The sequence below is a fragment of the Cajanus cajan genome, chromosome 1, assembly GCF_000230855.2.
Source record: "Cajanus cajan strain Asha chromosome 1, NIPB_CcT2T_4, whole genome shotgun sequence".
Lineage (NCBI taxonomy): Eukaryota > Viridiplantae > Streptophyta > Magnoliopsida > Fabales > Fabaceae > Cajanus > Cajanus cajan.
The window spans coordinates 17,461,464-17,485,805 of NC_138517.1; the positions used below are offsets into that span (position 1 = coordinate 17,461,464).

Here is a 24,342-nt window from a genome sequence, read left to right on the forward strand (position 1 = left end):
TGATATTAATGATGTATAAAACAATTTTTTTTATATTATTGTGTATTCATCTTTTACATTAGTTGTAAAGAATTTTTTTTTTAAATGAGACGTAATATTTTCTTATATGGTAACGTCATTCTTCGCAAAAGCACAAATAAGACTTATTTTTTCAAAAGTATCTTTGATAATTTTACCATTGAATTATTTAAAGTATTATTTTCTTATAACAACTAATATAATAAACAAATATTGAGAAACGTTATTAAATAAAAAAATTTAGGCTCCAAATGTTCACAAGCTTATTTGAAATAATTTGAGAATTAAATAATTAATTATAATTTATGTTTTGATTGAACATTTTGTTAAATCAATTAACAAGAATCTTAGATTATACATGCTCTCCTCAAATAATGGAAAGAGCAACAAGGATAAAGCCCCTTAACCCCGCCATTACTAAATCATTGTTCTTTAAACATGTATTCACACATTTCCATAATTGTGCAGTGTGATGCTACTAACACAAACTAGTATTGTAGTTTAATGTACGCACCCAAAAAGCACCAATGATTTTAATTTGAGGGTAAACAAGGGTGACATTTTCTCTAGTCCTTTCTTTAGAACTGTCATGAAAGTTGAATATTCAACATATGAATTGACCAACTATTTCCAACAAGGAATTAAGCCATTGTTGTATATGTAACAGATAGAAACAAAAAATGGCTATGGTCCTCCAAGTACAGCATTCTCAATGTCTTCTCTGCTTAAAGCATAACTAAACCTCCTCTCCACATCTTTTTCAAGATTCCCAGGTCCACTCTTCAAATACCTGCACCAATTAAAACTCTTTAATGTCTACAAGGACAGCATTAAGATCCACTAGTTTTACGCTGATCATTACTCTTATAATAACCATTGGCATTAACATGCTAGATAAACTTTATTAAGCACCATTACACTGGGATTATTCAATATAGTTACCAACTATTTCATATCCATCTAGTTAGAAGACCAGAAATTTACTTACTTAGTAATAAAACTTAATTTATACTCCTTTTTTCGCATAAAAAATGTCATGTTTGAAGGAAAAAAAGTTTTAAGAATAAGTGTTATACTAGCTTTTCAAAGTAGTATTAATTATGTTTTTTTCATTTATACCCTTCATAATATTATTTAAAAAATGATTATTGAATTGCATTCATTTATTATGTAAATTAATTATAAGGTTAATTTTATAAAATCGTTATTCTCTTACATCTATTTATTAGTTTTTCTTTATTTGTGCAAAATAACTTATGAGGATATACTACGGACGGATGGAGTAGTTAGTATCTTATATGACTAATTGAAGGATGCAAAGGCTTAAGCATCAATGAGAGGAAGTTCAGCCCCCAACAGACAAATCAGATTTCAACAAGCTAGTCACAAAAATGCACAACATTTATATTCGGCTTCGATGACATCACTAAAATCAGCAGAATCTCCGAGAAGAATTCAATCACTATTTTTTTCACAAATTCAATAGATGTCTGAGTAAATATCATTCTATTACATCCAATCAGCGAGGCAAGAAACATAAAATAAGAAACCTCAACATCTTGCTAATTTCATCACCATAGTTGCTTCTTTCTCATCTTCAAAATGCACATTATCAGTTTTTCACTTTTAATAAAAAAAGAAGCCTCTTATCTTTCACCGTGTAACACATTCTATTGTCAATCTTTTAAAATTTGAAAGCAATTCATGAATGTATGATATGTTTATTCTAGAAAGAACGTGACTCTAAAACAACGGTGTCTGATTTCTTTTAATTTATTGAGAATAGCATTTGGAATTTTAGCAACTGTTATCTGGGTACTTTTTGCTGTTAAACATCAATTACCTTGCCAACTCTTCTCTCAGTCCTTTTGCAGATGTATATAATATGGACAACTACTTGAGTTATTTTTTCAATTACGCACCATCACAACACACAAAGCAAATGCCACTTAAAAAATTCAAAGGAAATCAAACAAACAAACCCTTAAAAAAAAAAAAAAAAAAAGGATTGTGATTAACATTCACTCACTTTCTCTTTCATCTCCTCTCCCCTCTATTCTTCTAAAGTATGTATCATCTCCAACAGTTCCAGTAGGAAAGAGATACACGCACAGGAGATAAACAATAAAAAAAAAAAAAAAAAAAACTAACACTCCTCTTCTTTAGGTGTATCCCTCTCTTGGTGGACCTGTTCAGCACCAAGAGGATATCCATTCATTCTTCTCCCTATCCCTCCCTCTCTTTTTCATTACATCAATTCACATCTATCACTCCCTCCACCTTCTTTTTCTTCATTCCATCCACATCCTACAATATCCATTACATTGGAAATCTCACATTCTAATATGGTATCAAAGTCCACTCTAGCAATTTTTGTTAGACTTATCAGGTCACTCACTATTCTACTAATAATTCTCTAATTTACCAAACCACCCGATATCAAATCATTACCAAAACACCTAAATATGCCTACACAAGTTCAGTTTTACAATCTTCACATTCGAAATGTCTAATTCTATCATACCGTTATCAAACTACCAAAATATGTCTGCAAATATTCAATTTTATAAACTTCACACTCAATATGTCTAGTTATGTCTAGTTCTCATAATGTGTATTGAACATCCACCTCCACTAGTGATAAAAAGTAGTATATATAAGTCAAGGGCAACCTTAGTTTTGTGGGGTTGAATTAGGAAAAAAAAATCCAAAATTTAAGACACTACTCATCATAAAACACTCGAAATACAAAATCCGACCTCCACAAACCGTTCAGCAAAACACAGAACAAGGAAACAAACAAACAAACAAACATGAAACACTGACATAAGCTGAAACATGAAAACCGAAAAGAAAAGAAGCACCAGAGAGAGAGAGAGAGAGAGGTACCTTATGTAGAGATCGGTGACATCGAGCGAGAGGTGGGCGTGCCAATCGGGGTTGTGGACGAGCCAGAGGGCCCTATCGTCCTTGGCCTGGGAGAAGCCGAGGCTGCGGAGCCAGGCCTCGATGCAGGGGAGGCTGTGGGAGTAGAGAGGCTTGGACTTATCAGGAAGCTTGTGGAGCCACTCGTCTTGGGCCTCTGGCTGGGGGGACTTGCAGAGAAGAGGGGTGAGGCGTGGAGAGAGGGAGAGAGAGTGGGGGAAAGGAAGCAGTTTGGGAATGGATGTGGGGTTGTGGAAGAGAGGGAGCTTTGGGGATTGGGAGGAGGGAGAGAGGGAGAGATTGGAGTTTGGGAAGGTTGAAGAGGGAAGGGTGGACATGGACATGGACATGGACATGTCTTCTTTAAAAATGTTTGGAATGGGAGAAGAATGAGACACCAAGACAGTGGACAAATTGTTATCCTGCACAAGAGGAGAAAGAGTTTCGCTTCCGCTAATGTTATGCTTATGTCAGTTATTTGTGTCGGGTAACACTTTCTTCTTTTTTTAAAAAAAAATTCTGAAATTGGTAAGCTTTTAAAAATTTCAAAAATAGCATAAGTTGTGTTTGAATAATATGAATTTTATTTTTTTTATTTTCTTTTAAAAAACTCAAAATTTGTGTTTTGGAAGCACAACTTTTTTAAAAAAAAAATTACATAAGAATATTATTTTAACAAAAAAAACAAAAAGATGCAAATAGTGAATAAAATACAATTTTGTTGTTAAAAAATTAATAAAAAATGAAAGTCATTAAGCACGACTTTCATTAAAAAAAATGAAACCCTCTCACAAAGTATATAATGTCAACCACATTACTAAGCTATTTTTCAAAGAGGTGGTAAGACTTCATGAACTACTCAAAATTATAATTTTAGATAGAGATACAAAGTTCCTAAGTCATTTTTAACGAATTCTTTGGGAAAAATTAGGAACTAAGTATTTCCTACCATTTGTTACCCTCAGACCGATAGGCAAACAGATGTTGAAGGCAGTATTAAAAAGAAACGACAAGTCATGGGATGAGTACTTGCCTTACATAGAGTTTGCCTATAACCAAGATTTCTCCATTTGCGATTGTATATGAGTTTAATCCTCTTATACCTTTAGACTTGATACCTCTTCCAGATGTTACATCTTTTATACATAAAGAAAGGGTGTTTAGGGCTAAATTTATTAAAAAGTTACATATAAAAAGGTTAGATATCAATAATTCAACAACAAATAGAGGAATACATGAAATATAAAATTAGAGGCAAGAAAGAGGTAGTCTTTAATGAAAAAGATTGGGTTTGGCTTCACCTTAGGAATAGGAAATGTTTCTTTTCAAGAGGAAGTCTAAACTTAATCCTAGAGGAGATAGACCTTTCCAAGTCCTTTAGAGGAATAATAACAATGCAAATAGATTAGGCCTTCCAAATGATTATGGAGTCAACCCTACTTTTAATGTTTGTGATTTTATTTCATTTGTAAGGACTATTAATGATGAGGAAAAGTTTACAAATTTGAGAATAAATCCTTTTTAAGAGGGAGGGAATAATGGTAGAGGCCTAGCTAGGGGACCCACTATTAGGGCTATGGCCAGGAGGGTACGAGAGGATTAGGCTAGCATAAAAGATGGGAAGCCCAAGTTACTTTTGAGCTGGGCTATACTTTGAAGCCCATATAGTATAGGACTTGGGCCCATGTGGGCTTGTATTTTGTGGGCCTTGTATTTTGGCTGTGTAGATTAGGATTTTCATTTAGGTCTTGTATTTTGGGCTAAGTAGATAGGAAGGAGTTTCATTTCATGTGAAGATTGCATTTAGGTGTAAGTTGGATCACATTTAGGGTGCATTTGGGCACCATGTTACCAACCTAGAGGTGGCGCACATGGCATGATCCAAATGACCTCCAAATGTAATCTAAATTATATCTACATACAACTAGCACATGGGAGCACAAGGAATGCTAGGTCATGGAACCAAATTTGAATTTTTGAATTCAAATATGGTGCCTAAGGTTTAAACTAACCATACCACGGTTTAGTTTAAACCTTAGGTTAACCTATCTTCCTTGGTACACTTCCTAAGCTTATAAAAATACTCCTTAGTTGTGTATATTCCTTCACTTTTGAGATATATGAGGTTTCTATATTTAGAAAATTCTTTCTTCATCTCTAGGGTCAAAAAGCTAGGGAATTGCTTCTCCTTAAGCACCTATAGTGTGAATAATCAATTTTATCCGGACTCACAAAAGTGATGAAATAGACATCTACTATGAAGGGAAGGAGCTCCCGAAGCATGCCGACAAGAAGACAGGACTTTAGAGGGCCCAAAAGCACAAATTGAGTATTTTTTTTTTTTGGCTTGGAATGGGCCGTTCTAGAATCGGAACGGGTCGTTCCAAGGTCCAGAACGGGCCGTTCCAAGGCTCCAAAAAGGCCAAAAACCCTAATTTGGAACGGGCTGTTCCGAATTTGGAACGGGCTGTTCCGAAATTGGAACGGGCCGTTCCAAACTCCTCAACAAAGGGGTAAAAGGTTATCTGGAACGGGCTTGGAACGGGCCGTTCCAAAATCGGAACGGGCCGTTCCTACATCTGGAACGGGCCGTTCCAAGGTTGTTCTGGTCTAAAAAATTGGGTGTTATTCTCAAAACTGGAACGGGCCGTTCCGATTTCAGAACTGGCCGTTCCAATATACAAATTTTTCACACAACAGCCATGTCCAGAACGGCCGTTCCGATTTTGGAACGGGCCGTTCTGGACCCCTTCCCGAAGTCTATAAATAGACGTCTGGGGCACAGTTTTCAAGGCCCCCGAAAAATTTCGTCCAGTACTCTTCAGAGCTCGAAATTTTTTTCTCTCTCTCTTCCCCCTCTCTTTTGTATTTCTTAAGATCTGTGAGACACCTCTGTAGTGTGAAAGGTAGCCAAAAAGCACCTTCTTGATCATCATATTCAAAGATTCAACTCATTTGGTATCGTTTCTTCTCTTAATTTTTCTTATATTTATTTATTTATTTATTTATTATTATTATTATTATTTTATTTTTGTTTGTTTGTTTATTTATTTTTGTTTATGGTTTGTACATAGTGAATACGATTTGTTCCCTTTAAGATTATTATTTTAAAAAATATATATATTTAATATACGACCAATAATTATGTTAATTGAATAACATTTTTATCTTTAACATTATTAGGTCCTGGGGTTTAATGACTAGTCATTTGTTAGCTTAAACTCTCTTATATGAAATTTCTTTCTAAAGAGTAAATATCTGTTGCAACCAATAACGTTAATTAAATAGCATTTCTATTTTTATCGTTATTGGAGGGATTTATTGATTAGCCATTTGCTAACTTGGATCCTTGTGCAAAATCTATTTCTTTAAATAAAAATATAAACATAATTTTTCTTATGTACATTTATTTTTATGGTTAATGATATTAATTGAGTAGAACTTCTACCCTTTAATATCATGTAAATCATAAAAGTTAATATAATACTTATTCATTGTCCTACACTTTAAACATATTTTAGTATCAACAAATAAAAGTCAATAACATGGATTGAATAGCAATTCTATCTTTCATGTTATTGGAAAGGTTTATTGATTAGCCATTCGCTAACCCAAATCCCTATAATTTTCTAATAAAAAAAATAAAAAAAGGGGGCATCTTAGATTAAAGAAAATATATGTCACATACGTTTTTGAGGAATAAATTAAATATTTATAAATTCATATAATTTTGCGCAATTAATTAAAGGTACTGTTTTTACGGGCGTTGTAGGGTGCTAATACCTTCCCTACACGTAATCGACTCCCGAACTCAACTTTAATTTTAAAGATTATCTTTTAAAGGGTTTTCCAATGTTTTTCCCTTGAAATAAAATATTGGTGGCGGCTCCATTAAAAAATAAAATGTTAGCGTCATCCCGTCGTGATCCCGGTTACGACATATAGCAAGGAAACCTTCCTTGTGTGCTTTGTGATTGTTCTTCCATCTTCAAGGAAGATTGGAGTGTGACATTCCTTTCTTCATTGTTGCATCTTCAACTCTCAATTGGAGTCTAGGATCTCAAGGAAGCCAAGTGGATGTGTGAAGGTCTTGAAGAGTAGATTAGTCCATGAATCTACTCTAGATTTCCATCAGAACTCTATGAACGTTACTTTGAAACTTGTATAATATTGTGATTCAATACATTTTAATACCTTATTATTTTCGTGTGAGTAGTTTGTGTCACATATGGAGTGAACCCATATATGTCATATGTTATTTCTAGGTAAATTCTACTTTGAGTCTTTCATTTATGATTAAATTTTGGATATTTAATCTTATGCTAACCACCCCAAAACATCTAAGTATAGACATGATTAAAATTTGGATATTTGATCTTACACTAAAGACCTTGACAACATTTTATATAAACATGATTAAATTAGAATATGTATAACTCTATCATCAACTAATTTAACAATGGAGTAGAAAAAAATTTACCTAGTATGTAATTTGCATGGTGGTTTATATTGGCATCAATATCAGTGATTTTCATGGGAGTTAAACTAATGTTTATGAACCTCTCTCATATTGATGGAATGTAGCAATAATGTGTTGATTAAAAATCAAACTATAATTATTGTGACTTTAAATTCATATACCCATATTACTGATAAAATATAAAAAAAGGCTAAAACTTTAATTTGGTCTCTTATAATATTTTAAAGTCTCAATTTAGTCACACTTTAATTTTTAGGTTCAATTTAGTCTCATTTGTCAAAAATGCTAACAATATTTGCCTTCCATCTAAATTTCTTTAACGTCATTTAAGAGTCGTGAGAATCACGCCCGTGATTCCCACAGTGTGAATTACATAAAAAATATGTTAAGTCAATTACATAGACACTCCTAAATGACGTTTGAAAAATTTAGATGAAAGGTAAACATTGTTAACATTTTTGACAGGTGGGACTAAATTGAACCCAAAATTTAAAGTGGGACTAAATTGAACATTAAAAATATTATACGGGACCAAATTAGAATTTTAGCAAAAAAATAAAATAAAATTAAAGTATATACATGTCCTTTTTGAATATCAAGTCGAAGGATCTTAATTAAAGATGTCATGTCTAATTGTAGTCTGTATTTTACTTCCCTAAAATTAGAATTTGAGGGAAAAATTAGGATGGGAAGAAATATGTGCAAGTTGTGAACAATGTAGTTAAGCATGATGAAAATTAGTTTTGTAGAGAAATAATAAAGAATTTTGAAGGTATTTTTTAATCAAAGAGAACCATATTCAAATAACTAATTAGTTTTTCGTTGTAGTATTGAGCTGTAGTCCATGTTCAAATAACTTGTACTTTAATAGATGATGAACCAAAAAATGGTGAAATTTGGTTCACATTGGTATATGTTGAATTTGAGGAACTCATTGCCAGATGAAGATGTAGAAGGCGAACCAAGAGCAATAATGTCACCAAATTCAACCCAATATGAAATCATCGAATGATAGACAAAGGATATTGAAGGATTTGTATCAATTTGAGGTGCACCCCCTTTGTTGTACTTTTATGTTATGAGTGTAACCATGACTTTTTGGCAAGCAACGTTTATACACGTGTGAATTTGATAGAAAAGGACAACGATTATGTTAGAACATAAACATTGTTGCAATTTCTTTTTTTGTTGGTTATGTTGTTATAGTCTTCGATTGTGCTATAAAATATCATAAGGAATCAGTGCTATATATATTTAACCTTGTGACCATCCTTGTTACTATTGATTTTTCGTTCTTGTTTTATTGGTAGTATTAGAATAATGACTTTTTATACAAGAATCACAAATTAGTTAAAAACCAAAATGTATGTATAGCAATGTAGATAAAATTCTTGAGCTACCAAATATAATCATTTCCAACACAATGATTTATGAACATAAAGAGTAAGAGTTGTAAGTCCATTACATACCAAAACATAACAAAGTATGATAATGCACTAGACATCATCCAAAATGATAAGTCTAGATACCCAACTATTCAAAAGATCATACACAAACAGAGATTCAAAAAACATACAACTCAACAATATAAAACGACATTACGTAAGAACAAGTGTTTTGTTCTTATCCTCGATATTTTTCTAGTTAGTAGCTACCAACTTAATGAATTGAGCCTTATTGGTGTTGTAAGAGCTAAGTATCAAATCCAATACAAGTTTCATCCTTGCCTCACTATCAACTTGAATTATGATAAAAACAAATTATAATACAAGATTTAAAAGATTATAATATAATTGACTTAAATTTTTTAAAAGAATATTACATGGATCTTATACTCCTTCAATCACCTGCATTCCCTCATCCATTTACATACCCATATGCCCCAATAATTTTTGAATTAGTGAAACCAAATATATTTAGTAAGAAAAATTTAATACGATGTAAAAGGGAAAAATGGGGGAAAATGAGTAGAATACGAACTAGGAGGTTATTGCTCAATATCATTTTGGGTCGACCAAACTGTAGTTAGAAACTTGTGGTTTGACAATAAAAATCATGGTGCGATAAAATGTTTGATGCATCAACATTTCCCCAAGAAACATAACCTAGAGATTTTATTGAAATTGTTTAGGTAGTTATCATAAGTATGAAATTATGTAGATGTGAGTAGTTTAAATTTGATGCCATTTTTTCACATATCTTCTTCTAGTATCACTTCTTTCAAGGCCACGTTTTGAGTCAAGCAATACAAGTTTCTCCCCTTCACATCAACAATGAGAAGAAACCAACTCAAGTTGATGGGAAGAAAAATCTAATTTAAGACAATTTTAAAACAATGATTTATGTATAATTTTTTAATTTTCAAAACTTGTGGCAATAAACATTTGTGTTGGTAAAATTTAAAAATCTTTGTCAAGTAAGCTATCATGCACATATAATTATTTTCATAATTTTGCGTGACATTGATTGGTGGTTTAGTCCACCTAGAATATATTACTTAAAATCAGAGTAAATATGATTAATAGTAGAAAAATTAATACAAAAACTTAAATCAATTTACTTGCACATTATTAGAAGTTATTTTTACCACCACAATGGTTGGCAAAAACCAAAATCCAACAAATGAAGATAGGAAATGCTTGTCATTTGTTAGCATGCACATGACTAAGTTAATCATATCCATTGAAATTTCATTTATGGAAACAATATCTTATAAGTTAAATTGATAAGTCAAATAAAATTAAGTTAAATTGATAAGTTAAATAAAAATCAAAAGTCAATGCTCACAACATAAACCTCTTGATCAACTAAACCCTTCAACATAAGAGTTTTCAAAGTATCTTTATCTGCACATGTTAACTTTTGTGGTGATAATGATCTCCTTCTTGTGACATAATATATAAATAAATTAATAAAATTTAGTAAATAAATAAAGTTTAGTTGATAGATGTATGTTTCATGTAACAATATTAAAACACAACATAGTAATCCATTGACATTATCATGCCTCTTATTTTATTTTATTTTATTTTGAAAAAAAAAAAGATAGGCTACAACGACAATTGGTTGAACATCATTTAAATGATACCTAGTGGTGGTCTGAAGGTCTTTGGTATCCATTACAAATGTTGATTTTAATTAAGAAATAATTAGTAACATGTAATTCGGAATCGAAATAAACATGTAATAAAATTTAAAGTAATTAATATAATGGAATACAATATTAATATGAATATGAAGTATCTATAAATTATGTTGAAAGTTACAATATAACCTTTTAAAAACTATCATTAAATTAAAACTCATCATCATTAATTTATACATTTAATTAAAATAAATATTTAATTTATTAATATTTTAAATTAAAATTAAATTTTTTGAAATATTTAAAAATAATTTAGTAAAATAATATTTTACTAAGTAAATATTTTTAATTTTAAAATTTTATAAATTATCATTAAATTAAAACTCACTATCATTAAATTTTTCATATTTATAAAATTTTATATATTTAATTTAATTAAAATTAAAATAAAAATTAATTATAATGATATAATAATTTAGTAAAATAAAATTTTTAAATTAAAAATATTTTAATTATTAAACTATAAATTTAAATATATATATATATATATATTTTATTTTTCTTATAGATTAAAATTGGTACAAAAACCTGCTAGAAAAGTTACTTACAGAATTTTTTTCCTATTTAAAAAATATTACTTGCAAACTTAATTTTACAAGAATATTTGTAAGAAACAAAATAAAATTTTTAGAACATTTTCTGTAAAATTTGCAAAAATTTCTTAAATTATTTTTCGTAAAAGTTGTAGAAAAATATTCTTTTTTTAATAGTGTAATATATATCCTCCTCTCCATGCATATCCCTCTCAAACAAGTGCAAAATCACCCTAACAAGCATCTTGTAGAACAAAAGGTATGCCACCAAAACCCGTAGGTTTCACTCGATCCAAAATTACGAAAACTTCCAAAGACGTATGTAGTAAAGACATAATCTAGTTACGAGTAATACTAGGATGACCATCCTGAATATAATGTTGAAACCAAAGAGCTAGATCATCATAATAGGAAGCAATAGCTGAGTGATATTGCATTGAACGCCATGTTTGTTAGGTCAAGGGGCAATCACATGAAGCATGTGAGTCCAAGTTTCTTGCTCTGCACCACATAAGCAACAAGAAGAATCAAGGGAAAGATGCCGCGAAACACGAAAGGAGTTATTAGTAGAGAGAGATTCCCCTTATAGGCCAAGTCAAATGAAGTGTTTGATATTTTTCAAGAGTTTAGATTTCCACACTCGGGACCAAGACTTTGTACAGGAATGATGAAAGGTTGGCTCATAGATTAACCACTAATAAGCGAATTTTGTATCAGATTTACCCGAATTTGAGTGACACCACATTATAGTATCAGACATGTTGGTATGAAAGAAGATATGTGGGAGGAACTCACGAATGTCACATGGGATAACTGTAGTCAAAACATCAAAGCGCCATACCCCATCAATGTAGGCATCACAAACCCACATATGCATATCCCTTTCATGGACCCTGTTAACACAATGATGCAACCATTTTAAGGACATGTATTGCTTCATTCACACGGTTTCTGTTTCTATTTCTTTATCTGTTCTCTTTATTTGTTGTGATATAACCATTTTAGAGTGCAGTTTTTCTTTCTTACTTCCTCTTACCATCAGTGTTTTTTTTTAATTTTTTTATATATATATATATATATATTTTATTTTATGTGAGTTAATCTACTACCAAACGGGTCTAACATGATGGATGCCTCCCATTGATCACAATTTACGATTATCTACTCCCTGATATCTAATTAGGGGTGTGCAAAAAATCCAAATTGATCCGAACCGATCCATAACCGATCCGATCCATATTAAAAAATCCGATCCATTTTGAAAAAAAATCCGAACCGAACCACTTTATAAACCGGTTCAGTTATCCGATCCATTTTTACAAAGTGGATCGGTTCGGTTCAGTTTGGTTTTCTAAAAAAACCGATCCATATATGAGTAAAAAAGTGGATAACTGCACCGTACCGAACCGATCCAATTTCAAAAAAACCGATCCATATTTTAAGAAAACCAAACCGGTCCACTTTATAAAAAATGGATCGATTAACCGATCCACTTTTATAAAACGGTTCGGTTCGGTTTGGATCGGTTTTTTGAAAAAACCGATCCATGAACACCCCTATATCTAATGAACTTATTAATCATAATTCAAAGATTAGTCTAGAAATATATGCATACCAGGTGAACATAACTTTGATAGAAATGAGTTTTAGATTCTTAATGTGTACAATTTAAAGTTGAAGTCGAACAATAATAATTGTACATTTTAGAGTTACATTACACACGTACAATGTAGCATAGATGTGAAACTCTAAAGTCTAAACTTCTCACTATTATAGACCAACTTAATGAGCAAAGATTTGACCATTCAACACAAAATCTTCCAATTAAAGCTCATATCATAAGAGAAGTGGTATGTTTGAATCCTATTGCATATTTTCTTTTTCTTATTTCATTCCCACCTCTCAAGATTCACAATTTATCCTAACAAAACCCATTTTACATCTAATCGCACTTTCTTGACATTTTGCTAATACCAAAGAGAGACAACACTGGTGGTAATAAAATCAACTTAGTGAGCATCAAAGTGATTCTGTAGACTGAAAATGAGACCAATATTCTTGGACAAGTTGTCTGAACAACGATCCTTCTCTTTTCATCAAGGCATTTGGCTCATCGTACTCGACTACTTTTCCTGTAAATAAGATCATAAAGTTCTTTTTCTTTGATGAAAACAAACAATTGATCAAGCATACTACTTACTTTTCTTTTTTTGAAAGAAGTTCAGTGTGAAAATCAAGTGCTCCTTATTTTACATGTTATTAATATGCGCCACAGAAATTGAAATGTTAAATTTACCCTCTAAGAAGGTAAATGCAACCAATCCTTCAAGTTAAAACAAACCTATATTTGGTTTGTCAAATCAAGTAGTATAGGTTGAATTCTATTGAGAAACAGATAGTGAACTCATTGTTTACAGTTTACACTTTTACTTTATTCACCTACAAATGAAGGTGGATTTATGGACTAGTCTGAGAAAGTGTTTGTTAAATGACAAAAAGGGACTACTAACAGTCATTATGCAACTTACCATCACTGATTGCAAGAACCATAGTGCAATCCATCACAGTTGGTATTCTGTGTGCTACTGTGATCACAGTACAATCAACAAATTCAGTCCTAATGGTTTTCTGCAGAATCAAATCAGTTGCGCTATCAATTGATGCTGTTGCTTCATCCAGCACCAATATCTTACTACTTCTCAAAATAGCACGCCCCAAACAAAATAGTTGCCTTTGTCCCATGCTCCAGTTTGATCCATCTTCAACAACTGGTTAACAATTTAGTATTAGTCATTACTCACTAGGAAGATACAAAGTAGTGCTTGCTTACTACATAGTTATAATAAACAAACTTGGAAGTGTACCTGAGGAGTTTAGGCCCTCTTCTTTTTCTTGGACAACTTCTCGCAACTGACACTTCCCGAGAACCTTCATATTAAGCAACAATTAGTCCACACGTGTTATGCAAAGCTAAGATAAACAGAATGTAACAAAGTTTTACCTCCCATATCTCTTGATCAGAGTGTTGAGATAGAGGGTCCAGATTGTATCTAACTGACCCATTAAAAAGGGTAGGATCCTGAGGTATAACACCAAAACGTGACCTCAAATCATGAAGGCCAATAGAAGAGATGTCTATGCCATCAACTACAATTTTTCCACCAGCTGGCTCCACAAGACGAAATAAAGCACCTATAAGTGTGGATTTCCCACTGCCTGTCCTGCCAACAATTCCAGTTTTGTGGCCTGCTTTGAATGTGCATGTGATTCCATGGAGTATAAGTGGTCCATCAAGCTTGTATCGTACCTGTCTTGGTATAAACAAGTAAATTATGCAGTTCATTTCAACATTACTTAACAGTGTGCTTCATATTCAAAAATATGTACTAATTACCTTTAAGCCATTTATTTCTACTTCACCTTCATTTGGCCAATTCAAAGGAGGACGTTTTGCTTCTATTACTTCTGCGGCCTCACTTTGTATGTGCATATATTGATTTAGCCTCTCCACAGATATTATATAATTTGCAAGAGTGCATTGACTTTGAATTGAAAGTACTAACGAAAAGTTTAGTGTAAGGCCATAAGAGAGAGCCATGCCAATAAACCCTGAAAGAAAGTTATTGAAATTAAGAAACTTGTATCAAAAGGGATAATGTTATCATTTGATGATAAAAGAAACATAATTCGAAGATAATTATAATACTCAGTGACATTTTAGAGGCTACAATGACCAAGTCTCACCAGAGGAGAAAGTCCCAGGTGGAAACAAGACCATGCAAAGCGCCGCGGAGGCAAGAACAACTGCTGCTACAATTTCTAAACGTTGGATCAACCACTCATTTGAGGAAAAACTATGGAAGAAAGGACTAGCATTGATATCAATTAAATCAAGATTCTTTGCAAAGAAACGATCTTCCTCCTCAAAAGCCCTTATTGTCACTACTCCAGCAACACTTTCAGCAATATGATTAGCTATGAAGGATTTTGTTGTGCCGTTCATCCGCATTACTTCTTTAGCTGAGGCAAAGTAGTACCTCTATTTTAAAAAAACAAACATATTTTACCATGTTTACTTTCCAACGGAGAATATTTCAAATAATATAAAAAAATTAACAAGTTACCAAAAGGTAAAAGGTAAAGGGGTGAAACTTGCAAGTCTCCCTCACCCACTACCTTAAACCTTCTTGCAAAGAAGAAAGAGCATTATCAAATTAAAATTTGATGTACTTCTCAAAGTTAATGAAAAAAGTGCACACCATTTCACTGTTGCAATATAATTCAATGAAGAATTTGTGTTACCTGCAAGCGAATTGCAATATAAACAAGTGGTGTAGAGATAATCAACACTGGCCAAGTGACAATTGCTAAAACTGTAAGAGTTGAATAAGTATTTATGGTAGCTCCCACAACAAAGGTGAGGCTAAAAGGGATATCAAGATCCACAATGCTTAGATCTGATGAGACCTAAAAAAAGAAAATGACAGTCATTGCACTATATTACTTCCATTCCATCACATTTCACAAGGAAATAAATTGTTTAATATACTTACCCTACTAAGTATCCTTCCCAATGGTGTAGAGTCATAAAATGACATTGGTGCACGAAAAAGTGAGTTCATTAACTGTAAAAAAAGATACTTTGATGATTGTAAACCCAAAGAAACAAGAAGTAGACTTCTGATCAACATGAAAAGTATTGAAATAACTCCAATCAAGAAGTAAACAACAATCAATCGCATCATGCTGACGTGGGGATTGTCAACATTAGTAGCCAACCACGAGTTTTGCAATATCTGGCCAATCACAAATATAAGGTGGCAAAGAGCAGCCACAGAAAAGTACACATAGCATTTCAATTGATTCAGATATTGTAAGTAAGGCTTGAATCCTGTGTCTCCTGTCTCTCTTTCTTCTTGCTTTATTAATTGATTTCTATGTGCTTCATGGAACTGATTCTTCATGAAAGCTTGTGTAATATCTTCAGCAGAAGTTGGATGTCTCTTGGAAGATGTAACATTCTTAAGGTTGTCAGAACCAGCAGTTTCCTTGTGAGCATTGACGAGGTTCTGGAATTCTTTGCTCCAACTCAATAGATGATGATAAGGAGCAGCTTCAAGGATTTCCCCATCTGACATTAGCTATATATAAAAAATAATAGAATAAACGAGTTCATGATGGAATAATAAGTATCATCAAACTAACAACAATTTACTTTTCACTTAGCCACATTAAAATGAGTGTTGCACCAAACTAATAAATTATAAACAAGAGATCAGATATCAAGGTGGGAAAATTAATGTATTCTTTCTGGTAGATTCCTCCTATCTTTTTCCATGACTTCTTTGCAGAAAAGTTTTAAAATTATATGAATAGAATTGTTAGTTATGATATAAGGGCAACAATGTAGCATCACTAAACAAATATCCCCTTCTCATGCCACTCTAAATAGGTAGAAACAAGATAAATAGGAGGGATATGGAGACTACAAAATAAAATCAGTGACCTTAAATTTATTACTATTAGTTACACACATGAAACAAAGAGAAAAAAAATATGAAAATGATATATCATTTCCCTAAGATGAATGAATTACCAAAACAAAATCAAATGCTGGGAGGAAGTCAACTTGATGAGTTACGAGTAAGACAGTTTTCTCTCTAAGTCCTTCCATGATGTATTCCTGCCAAGTTTCAAAGCCAACTTTAAGTAAAGAATGGCACTGAAAATATAAATGCAGAATGTGAAGGAAGGAAGATGTCATTACATTAAACAAATTTGTGGCAGTGTGTGCATCAACAGCACTGAATGGATCATCCAAGAGATATACATCAGCATTCTGATAAAGAGCACGTGCAAGTTGAATTCGCTGCTTCTGACCTCCACTTAGGTTAACTCCTCTCTCACCTATTTCGGTTAGGTCACCATAGGGAAACAACTTCAGGTCCTTCACTAGTGAAGATCTATGGAGTGTTTCTTGATATCTTTCAGCATCCAAATCAGATCCAAACAAAATATTTTCCCTTATGGTACCTGTTTGTATCCATGCTGTTTGAGAAACATAAGCAAACTTCCCATAAACTTCAATCTGTAATTCAGAGATGAGAATCAGACACCTATAAATGTTTTGGCTAGAATGAAAGAAAGAAAAAATAAATCCCTCCCTGTAGTAAATTGAATTTATGTGCTAAATATAATTGTTGATTAGTAAGTAAAAGTGTCAGCAAGTTATAATTGATTGGAGTTTCACAAGATTTAGAGCCTGTTGGAATACAAGTCAGAAGTGTTTTTAGAAGTTTATCTAATGAAAATAAAGAGTTAAAAGTAGAGAAACTTCTAGAAACACTTTCAAGCTTGTATCCAAACAGGTTCTTAGTAGTTTATTCTATGAGCATAAAAGGAGTAAAAGCTTACCGTTCCTTTTATAAGAGGAACTTCTCCAAGAATTGTTGATAAGAGGGTTGATTTGCCTGAGCCAACTTCTCCACAAATAGCCACCTTTTGCCCATGTTTAACCTCCAAATTCATGTTCCTCAGTGTAGGCTTTGACACACTATCTTCCCACGAAAAATCGGCATGTTTGATTAAAATAGGGTCTTTGAGATTGTTAACAAAACACTTGTTCCTAAAATATCCGCTTTGTAGTTCTGGTGCCTCAAGGAACTTAATAATCCGAGTGAATGCAACCTTTGCTTGAATGACCACCCCGATTACATCTGGGATGGTTGTAATGGGCTCTTGCACAATCCGTAAAGTTGCCACAAAAGTGAAAACATTATTTGCATGCAAAGGAATTTTCAGGAAGTAACATACCCCAAAGGAAGCAGCAGAGACCAAAACAGGCGAAGACCAAAAGATAAATATGTTGTATGCCTTTCTTAGTTGCACTGCAGCCAACAATTTGAGTTCCACTTTTCTTAACTTTTCTATAGCTTTTTTAAAATGGTTTTCCCAAGCATATAGCTTAAGAACTTTCATATTCACAAGAGCCTCAGAACTAGCCTTCAATCTCTCATCTTGTGCCCCCATAAGTTCGCTCTGAAACTTGTGTTGCAACTTTGCTATTGGAGTATTGCATAGCACAGTGAGAACAATCACCACCAACGAGGCGATTGTTGCGATCCCAATGGCACGAAAAAGTACCACTAAAGCAATACATATTTGGACACTTGTTGTCCATGTTTGGTGGAACCAAAATGGGAATTCTCCAATTCTATAAGCATCCACAGTCACATAATTCATTATCTCACCACTAGAGTGTGTCAATCTAGCAACATTGGACAACCTCAACAACTTTTTATAAATGGCTGCAGTAAGCAGTGACCTAACTTTCATCCCAACAAGTCTACTGCGGAAATACCACTGCCTTTGTGATAAAGACTCTATGATCTTTATAATGAAAAGTGATAAGACCAATACATAACCCTCATCTTTGAAACTTTCATTACCCTCAGCAATCAATATAAAGGCGTTTAGAAGTAGAGGACCAGAAGACAGAGTCAGTACCTTAAGCAATGCAAAGAGTCCTGATATCAGAATCTCTTTTCGATGGCACAAAATTATTATCCACAAAATCGATACATGTGATGATGGGTCTTTTTCTATCTGTTTGTTCAATTGTTCTTCAAACGACAAATAACAACTTTGTGCTCGATCTAACTCCCGCAACTTCGGGATATCCTCATCCTCGAGTGTTTTCTCTTGACCCTTTTTCATAAGTGGATTCAACCACCAAAAGGACATCATACTAAAGAATCCAGCATTGGCAAATGGAGTCACACACCTATTAGGATCATCGTCATTGAACTGGTCACTTAAAGGGGCATAAAGGCCTTCATTAGTTTCTCTGTTAGTGTCTTCATATTTAGATACTCTGTAAGTGCATAAGAGTAGTAAAAATGCTCCAGGAAAACATAGAACATCTAAAGCTACCTTCAAGGATAGTTCTCTGTTGCTAATTGAATAAGACATGGAAAGAAGACAGAAAATACCATAAACGAAGAATGTAAGTATAGAGAACAGCCATAACCATACCCTTGAGAGTTGTTTCAGCTGAAGACTAACAGTTAAACCTACTAACAACCATGTGAATCCCTGAAAGAGTTCTAGCAACCACCAATTAATGGGAAAAGTAGTATGGTTTTTCCTTAACTTCTCCTCTAAAACCCAAATGCCTAAGCACAAATGCATCAATCCAAGAGAACCACTGGCTATGGAAGAAAATAGCTGCAAATTTGAATATCTTTCAACTCGGATTAGACCATGACATGGCCTTGACAAAGACTTCTGGATCATAGCGAATGACAGCATGATCAACAGTAACACATCAAAGCAAATGATCAATAAATGGTTGATGCATGCAGAAGGATCTGTCAAAAACTTGAAATCATAATAGAAAGGCTTTCCTACAGTCTTTGAACAAACAGAATTCCCACAAATCATGCTCCAAAAATCTTCCATCTTTTTGGTAGTTTCTCTTTGCTTTTTAAACTCTGTAACATAAAGGATATAACAGATTCATGTGTGCCGACAGTGAGAAAAACTGTCTTGAAACATGAAAAATATTGAACATAAAACTGGATCATCAAAAAGAAAAATAAGGAACTCAACTAGCTAGCTAGTAGCTACGTAACTTATGGATGCAACTCTCATGACTAGAACCCTTTTTGCTTAAAATAAGACCAGTGATTAGGCCAATTCTATCATACGGTTAAAAATTCAACTTTTAAATTCTGGAACATAAAAGTTTTGATATCATGATAAGAACTGATTCTTCTAAAAGCACATAATTAGTTAGGTAAAGGAGGCTAACGAGTGGTTTTCTATCTAATATTGACAAAAATCACGACCATGAAGCTAATTTTATGGGGAAAAAAGACCACTAACATAGAAAACAAACCAAAAAATAAAAATAAAATTAAAAGGCTATATCTCAAAATGTGATTAGTTTACCCTAACTGTGGATACTAGTTTCAAAGACAAAGTTCCATGTACATCCACCACAAACAAGTGTTACGAGAGTCTTTTTAAATAAAATTCTTCAGAAGCATTTATTGAAGAGATAAATAAAAAGAAAAAGTAAAATAAATTTCTCCATAATTCCTACTTCTAAAATCCTTTTCTTATTAACTTATTGAGAATCTTATTAACTTATAAAATCCGTTTCTTATTAACTTCTTGAGAATCTTATTATGTTTTAGCTTATAGAGAAACTTATTCGATTTTTCTTCTTATTTTTTTCTTCATAGAATTGCATCTTCAGTTAATAACGTAACTACCTACATACCTTTCGATGCATGCAACAAGAACCGGTTTAAGCCTTGTCACAGAAGGGTCACACAGATACTTAATAACTCCATGACACCCCTGAAACTATTTGGTTTAGAAAGTAGAGGAACACAGTGATTTAGAAGGTAGAGATGAAAAAGAAAGTGTTAATATATATAGAAAACTTCAAGTGTGCAAAAGCCTCTTTTATGTAGTTGAGTTCCACTGAGACATTATAAACTATTGTGTCATTGAGGGAAGAAAACAAACAATAAATAACAGTACATTGAAAGAAAGAACTATGGAAGCATTTAAAGTTCGAGGTGAAAATTGAAGAATTGGAAGAAATGTGAGTGTGTAAGAGAGCAAAGAGCATTTATGAGGACCTATGAGATGGCCTAAGTCGTCATGGCTCACGATTTTTTCACATTGTTTTATAAAAATATGTTAATTTATTTTTAATATATTTTATAAACAACACGTATTTTTTTTTTCTCTCAATACAATATTGTTGAAGTTGTATATGACTATCATACGTGCTTGGTACGTAGTTGGTAATAATAATTTGTTGTTTTATTATTTACGAAAGTAATAGAAAATATTATTTAACAAATTAATTATTGTAATAATTTTCATTTGAGCAATGCTTTGTTACCTCTTTGGAAGTTTAGGAGGGTGTGTGGACTGTCTTTGGATAAAACCAAGAGACGAGAGAAAAAAATGTAGTGATTGGCTAAGTATTGTACCAATGTGTTGATTTTCGAATGCAAGTGAAAGAAAAATAAAGAAGAAGATGGATTTTCTTCTTGCTTGATGTTAATTATAGTAACATTCGATCTTCATTAGTCACGGGCTTCTAATTGCTTATTTATTTATTTATTATTTATTTTTTTATATATGTGTGCTTACTTTCCTGAGTAGGAAAAATGTAGTGATTGGCCAAGTACTCTACAAATGTGTTTACTTTTGTTTTTCTATCTACAAATGCCAGTGAAAGAAATTAAAGAAGGTGGATTTTCTGCTTGCGTGATGTTAATTATAGTACCATTGGATCTTGATTAGTCACGGGCTTCTAATAAGTGTTATTTATCCGATGCTTAATTTCTTGAGTAAGAAATGGAAACAAAAAGTTTCATTCAAAATAATGTAGCTTAATTAAGAGGGAAATATATCTTTTGGTCTCTCTAACATTTTTTAATGTTTGATTTTAGTTTTTCAAAAAAATAAGTTTTAATATGATCTCTTTAATTTAAAAATGTACTAATTTTGATTTTTAAGTAATTTAAATAGTATTTTATAACCACTTTTAAACACTATTTAAAAAATTTTAAGGATTAAAAAAAATATTTTTAAATTAAAAATACTAAAATAATACTGAATTTTAGAGGGACAAAACATATATTTTATTTTTAATAATAATAATGATGATAATACCTCTATTATTTTTTAATGACTGTGATTGAAGGTATACTAAGCAATTGACGATAAAATAGTATGACTTCATTTATATTCGACGTTGTTTAATTTAGTTCTTAAAAATAAGTAACATTGCTTAATAACATCATTGAGTAAGATTTAGAGTTTTTAATAAAAGAACAGTTGCTTACTTAAGTTACTATAAAACATTAAGGAGGATTAACGATGAGTGGCCAGATAAAATCAAATATATTAAAAATAAGTTACGAATTCAAGTGAAATTCAACTATTAGAGCGGAAATTAGTGAATTAACATATTCTTAAATTTTATGTGGATCATAACAAGGGATATCCACAATAAATAATTAAAAACCCCAAATGAAATTTTTGGATTGAAGATGCTCTAGAGTACTGTTAGTATTATTAGTCAGTCATTTAGCTGGCACATTCTAGTGATATAAATGTTTTGGAATAATTTTTTTTTAGAAAAATGTAATATTACAATAAATATTATATAAAATGACATATAAAAACTGTCATTATAAATATAATATATGTAAGTATAAATCTATTTGACATATAACTGAATTATACATAATTTTAGTAATTTTGAATGAGATTCAACATATATTGTATGTCACTATAACATATATATACCTACACTTTTTAATAATATATCAACATATATTATATTTACAGTATAGGTAAAAATAGTTTTTAGCAACAAATAATGTGTTGCTATGGGGTGTATGTCATTCATTACATGCCAATTTTTTTTTGTAGTATGTGATACCATGTATATCTCGCATACGCCTATAAATTATAATTTAGAATCAAAGGATATAAAAATACAAAATTCATGCATAAATAATCAAAATGTATTCTCTAACATGAGGTAAACAGTCTCATACAACGATCTCTCAAAACAAAAGTCCATAATAAAGCATAATTACATATCCAAGCATAAGTCTTATCCTAAGAATAACAAGAACAATCATGGTCTAAGCCCCCAATGCCACATGTCCTATCAAAACACTCCTAGAATAAGGTCTAGATCTTGTCACCAACCTCATCAATATTCTGATGAACATCACTTGCAACACATACATAACAAAAACATAGAAAATAAAGAGAGCGAGAAACTTCTCACTTTAGCACATGACATGAAACAAATGATGGATAGCCAAACACACTCAACATATCCTTTATAGCAATAACATCAATATTATATACATAATTCACATTATCAAAAGACAATAGCTCATTCACATTATATCATATCATTACTCCCAAGGAACAATATAGTCACATAAATATGAGATGCAATAGATATAGACTTCGATTTGCATGCATGTGATGTCCATCACAAAATATACGCAGTGCATATATATATATAATATATAGGGAGCGTATCAAGTAAGAAATTTTTATTGTGAGAAGGTGAGAAGGTGGAAATATAACCTTTAGATTAATTTTCTCTCACTTGATTAAATCCCAAATTTTCTCTCACTTGATTAATCTAAGAGTTATATTTCCACCTTCTCACCTTCTCACCTTCTCACAATAAAAACTTCTCACTTGATACGCTCCCTATATATATATATACATATATCAATTTTTTGATTTGTGTGCATATAATGCACGTCACACAAATTTTCTATCATATCATAAATCACTACACATACTCGACAATTTTTCATACATACGATTCGTCACATATATGATTTGTCACTTACAACTCAAGTGTATCACTTAATCATTCAATTACTCAACTCATGTTCAACCCATACTCATCAAGCATTAAAGTCACACAAGAATCCACTTCAAATCCAATACAAGACCAGTTCCATATATGAGATGGCACTCGACAAAAGTTAACCTATGCCTAATACAACACATTTAGAGAGAACTCATAACTCTCAAGATGATTTGTGTTCAGTGTGATTCATATCACGCTTGATGAGATAGCAACAGGGAGTTCCCTGGAACTCCTATGCCCAACAAGACTTTACTCGCACCTAATTTGAGTGGCATAAAGAGCAACTTTTGCTCTCGACCTCGATAGTGCTCCATAAGACATAACCCACACCTAGCATAAGGGGAATAGAGAGCACACTTTATTCTCAGCCATAACGGTGCCTGACTAGATATGACTAGCGCCCAACGCCATATCGAAAAACCCCAAATTTGGTATAAAACACAACTTCATGAAAAAAGATCCAAAACATGCATTGATCATTTCAATCGGTAAAATGCTTCAAAATACCCATATCAAGCATCTATAAGGCATGAAATACATACACTTACACACTTTTACTAATTACTCACACAATAACACCTCAAACGCATACTTTTAAGGTAATTACAGAAATTCACAAGCAACTCAAGTCATACCAAAAAGATTCAATATATGAAATTAACCATTATTAATTACGATTAACGTCAATAGAAAAGTAGAAGAGTCATGACAAAGACAACAAATGAGAAAACACAAACATTCAAAATTCCCCTTTCATACAATGCATAAATAGATAAAGGTTGGGGCTCAATCTCACTAC

General features: G+C 32.2%; 2 protein-coding genes across 3 annotated transcripts; both read right to left on the minus strand.

Annotated features, from left to right (window-relative positions):
• Positions 1 to 518: 518 nt before the first annotated feature.
• LOC109791199 (tRNA dimethylallyltransferase) lies at positions 519 to 3,398 on the minus strand. The gene is made up of 2 exons (XM_020350466.3): positions 2,908 to 3,398; positions 519 to 808 (listed from the first exon to the last, which is right to left on the minus strand). The coding sequence occupies exons 1-2, from the start codon at positions 3,297 to 3,299 to the stop codon at positions 703 to 705; spliced, it is 498 nt and encodes a 165-aa protein (XP_020206055.2). The 5' UTR covers positions 3,300 to 3,398; the 3' UTR covers positions 519 to 702.
• Positions 3,399 to 12,954: 9,556 nt separating this feature from the next.
• LOC109791194 (ABC transporter C family member 10) lies at positions 12,955 to 20,786 on the minus strand. 2 transcript variants are annotated; one of them, XM_020350463.3, is made up of 13 exons: positions 20,388 to 20,786; positions 17,516 to 19,593; positions 17,135 to 17,189; positions 16,869 to 17,008; positions 16,698 to 16,784; positions 15,655 to 16,242; positions 15,404 to 15,568; positions 14,846 to 15,140; positions 14,496 to 14,710; positions 14,103 to 14,408; positions 13,966 to 14,029; positions 13,630 to 13,869; positions 12,955 to 13,233 (listed from the first exon to the last, which is right to left on the minus strand). In XM_020350463.3, the coding sequence occupies exons 2-13, from the start codon at positions 19,559 to 19,561 to the stop codon at positions 13,121 to 13,123; spliced, it is 4,314 nt and encodes a 1,437-aa protein (XP_020206052.2). In that variant the 5' UTR covers positions 19,562 to 19,593; positions 20,388 to 20,786; the 3' UTR covers positions 12,955 to 13,120. The 2 variants fall into 2 exon arrangements, with proteins under 2 accessions (XP_020206052.2, XP_020206051.2); XM_020350462.3 differs by having other exon boundaries at positions 16,869 to 17,189.
• Positions 20,787 to 24,342: the final 3,556 nt, after the last annotated feature.

Bases quoted from the DNA above. Each gene is read 5' to 3' on its own strand.
- LOC109791199 (XM_020350466.3), bottom strand. From the start codon at position 3,299: ATGTCCATGTCCATGTCCATGTCCACCCTTCCCTCTTCAACCTTCCCA. The intron at 809-2,907 runs GTACCTCTCTCT...TAATTGGTGCAG, and splicing joins GTCACCGATCTCTACATAAG to GTATTTGAAGAGTGGACCTG.
- LOC109791194 (XM_020350462.3), bottom strand. From the start codon at position 19,561: ATGGAAGATTTTTGGAGCATGATTTGTGGGAATTCTGTTTGTTCAAAG. The intron at 14,030-14,102 runs GTAAAACTTTGT...CTTAATATGAAG, and splicing joins CTGATCAAGAGATATGGGAG to GTTCTCGGGAAGTGTCAGTT. The intron at 13,234-13,629 runs GTAAGTTGCATA...TCTTATTTACAG, and splicing joins GGTTCTTGCAATCAGTGATG to GAAAAGTAGTCGAGTACGAT.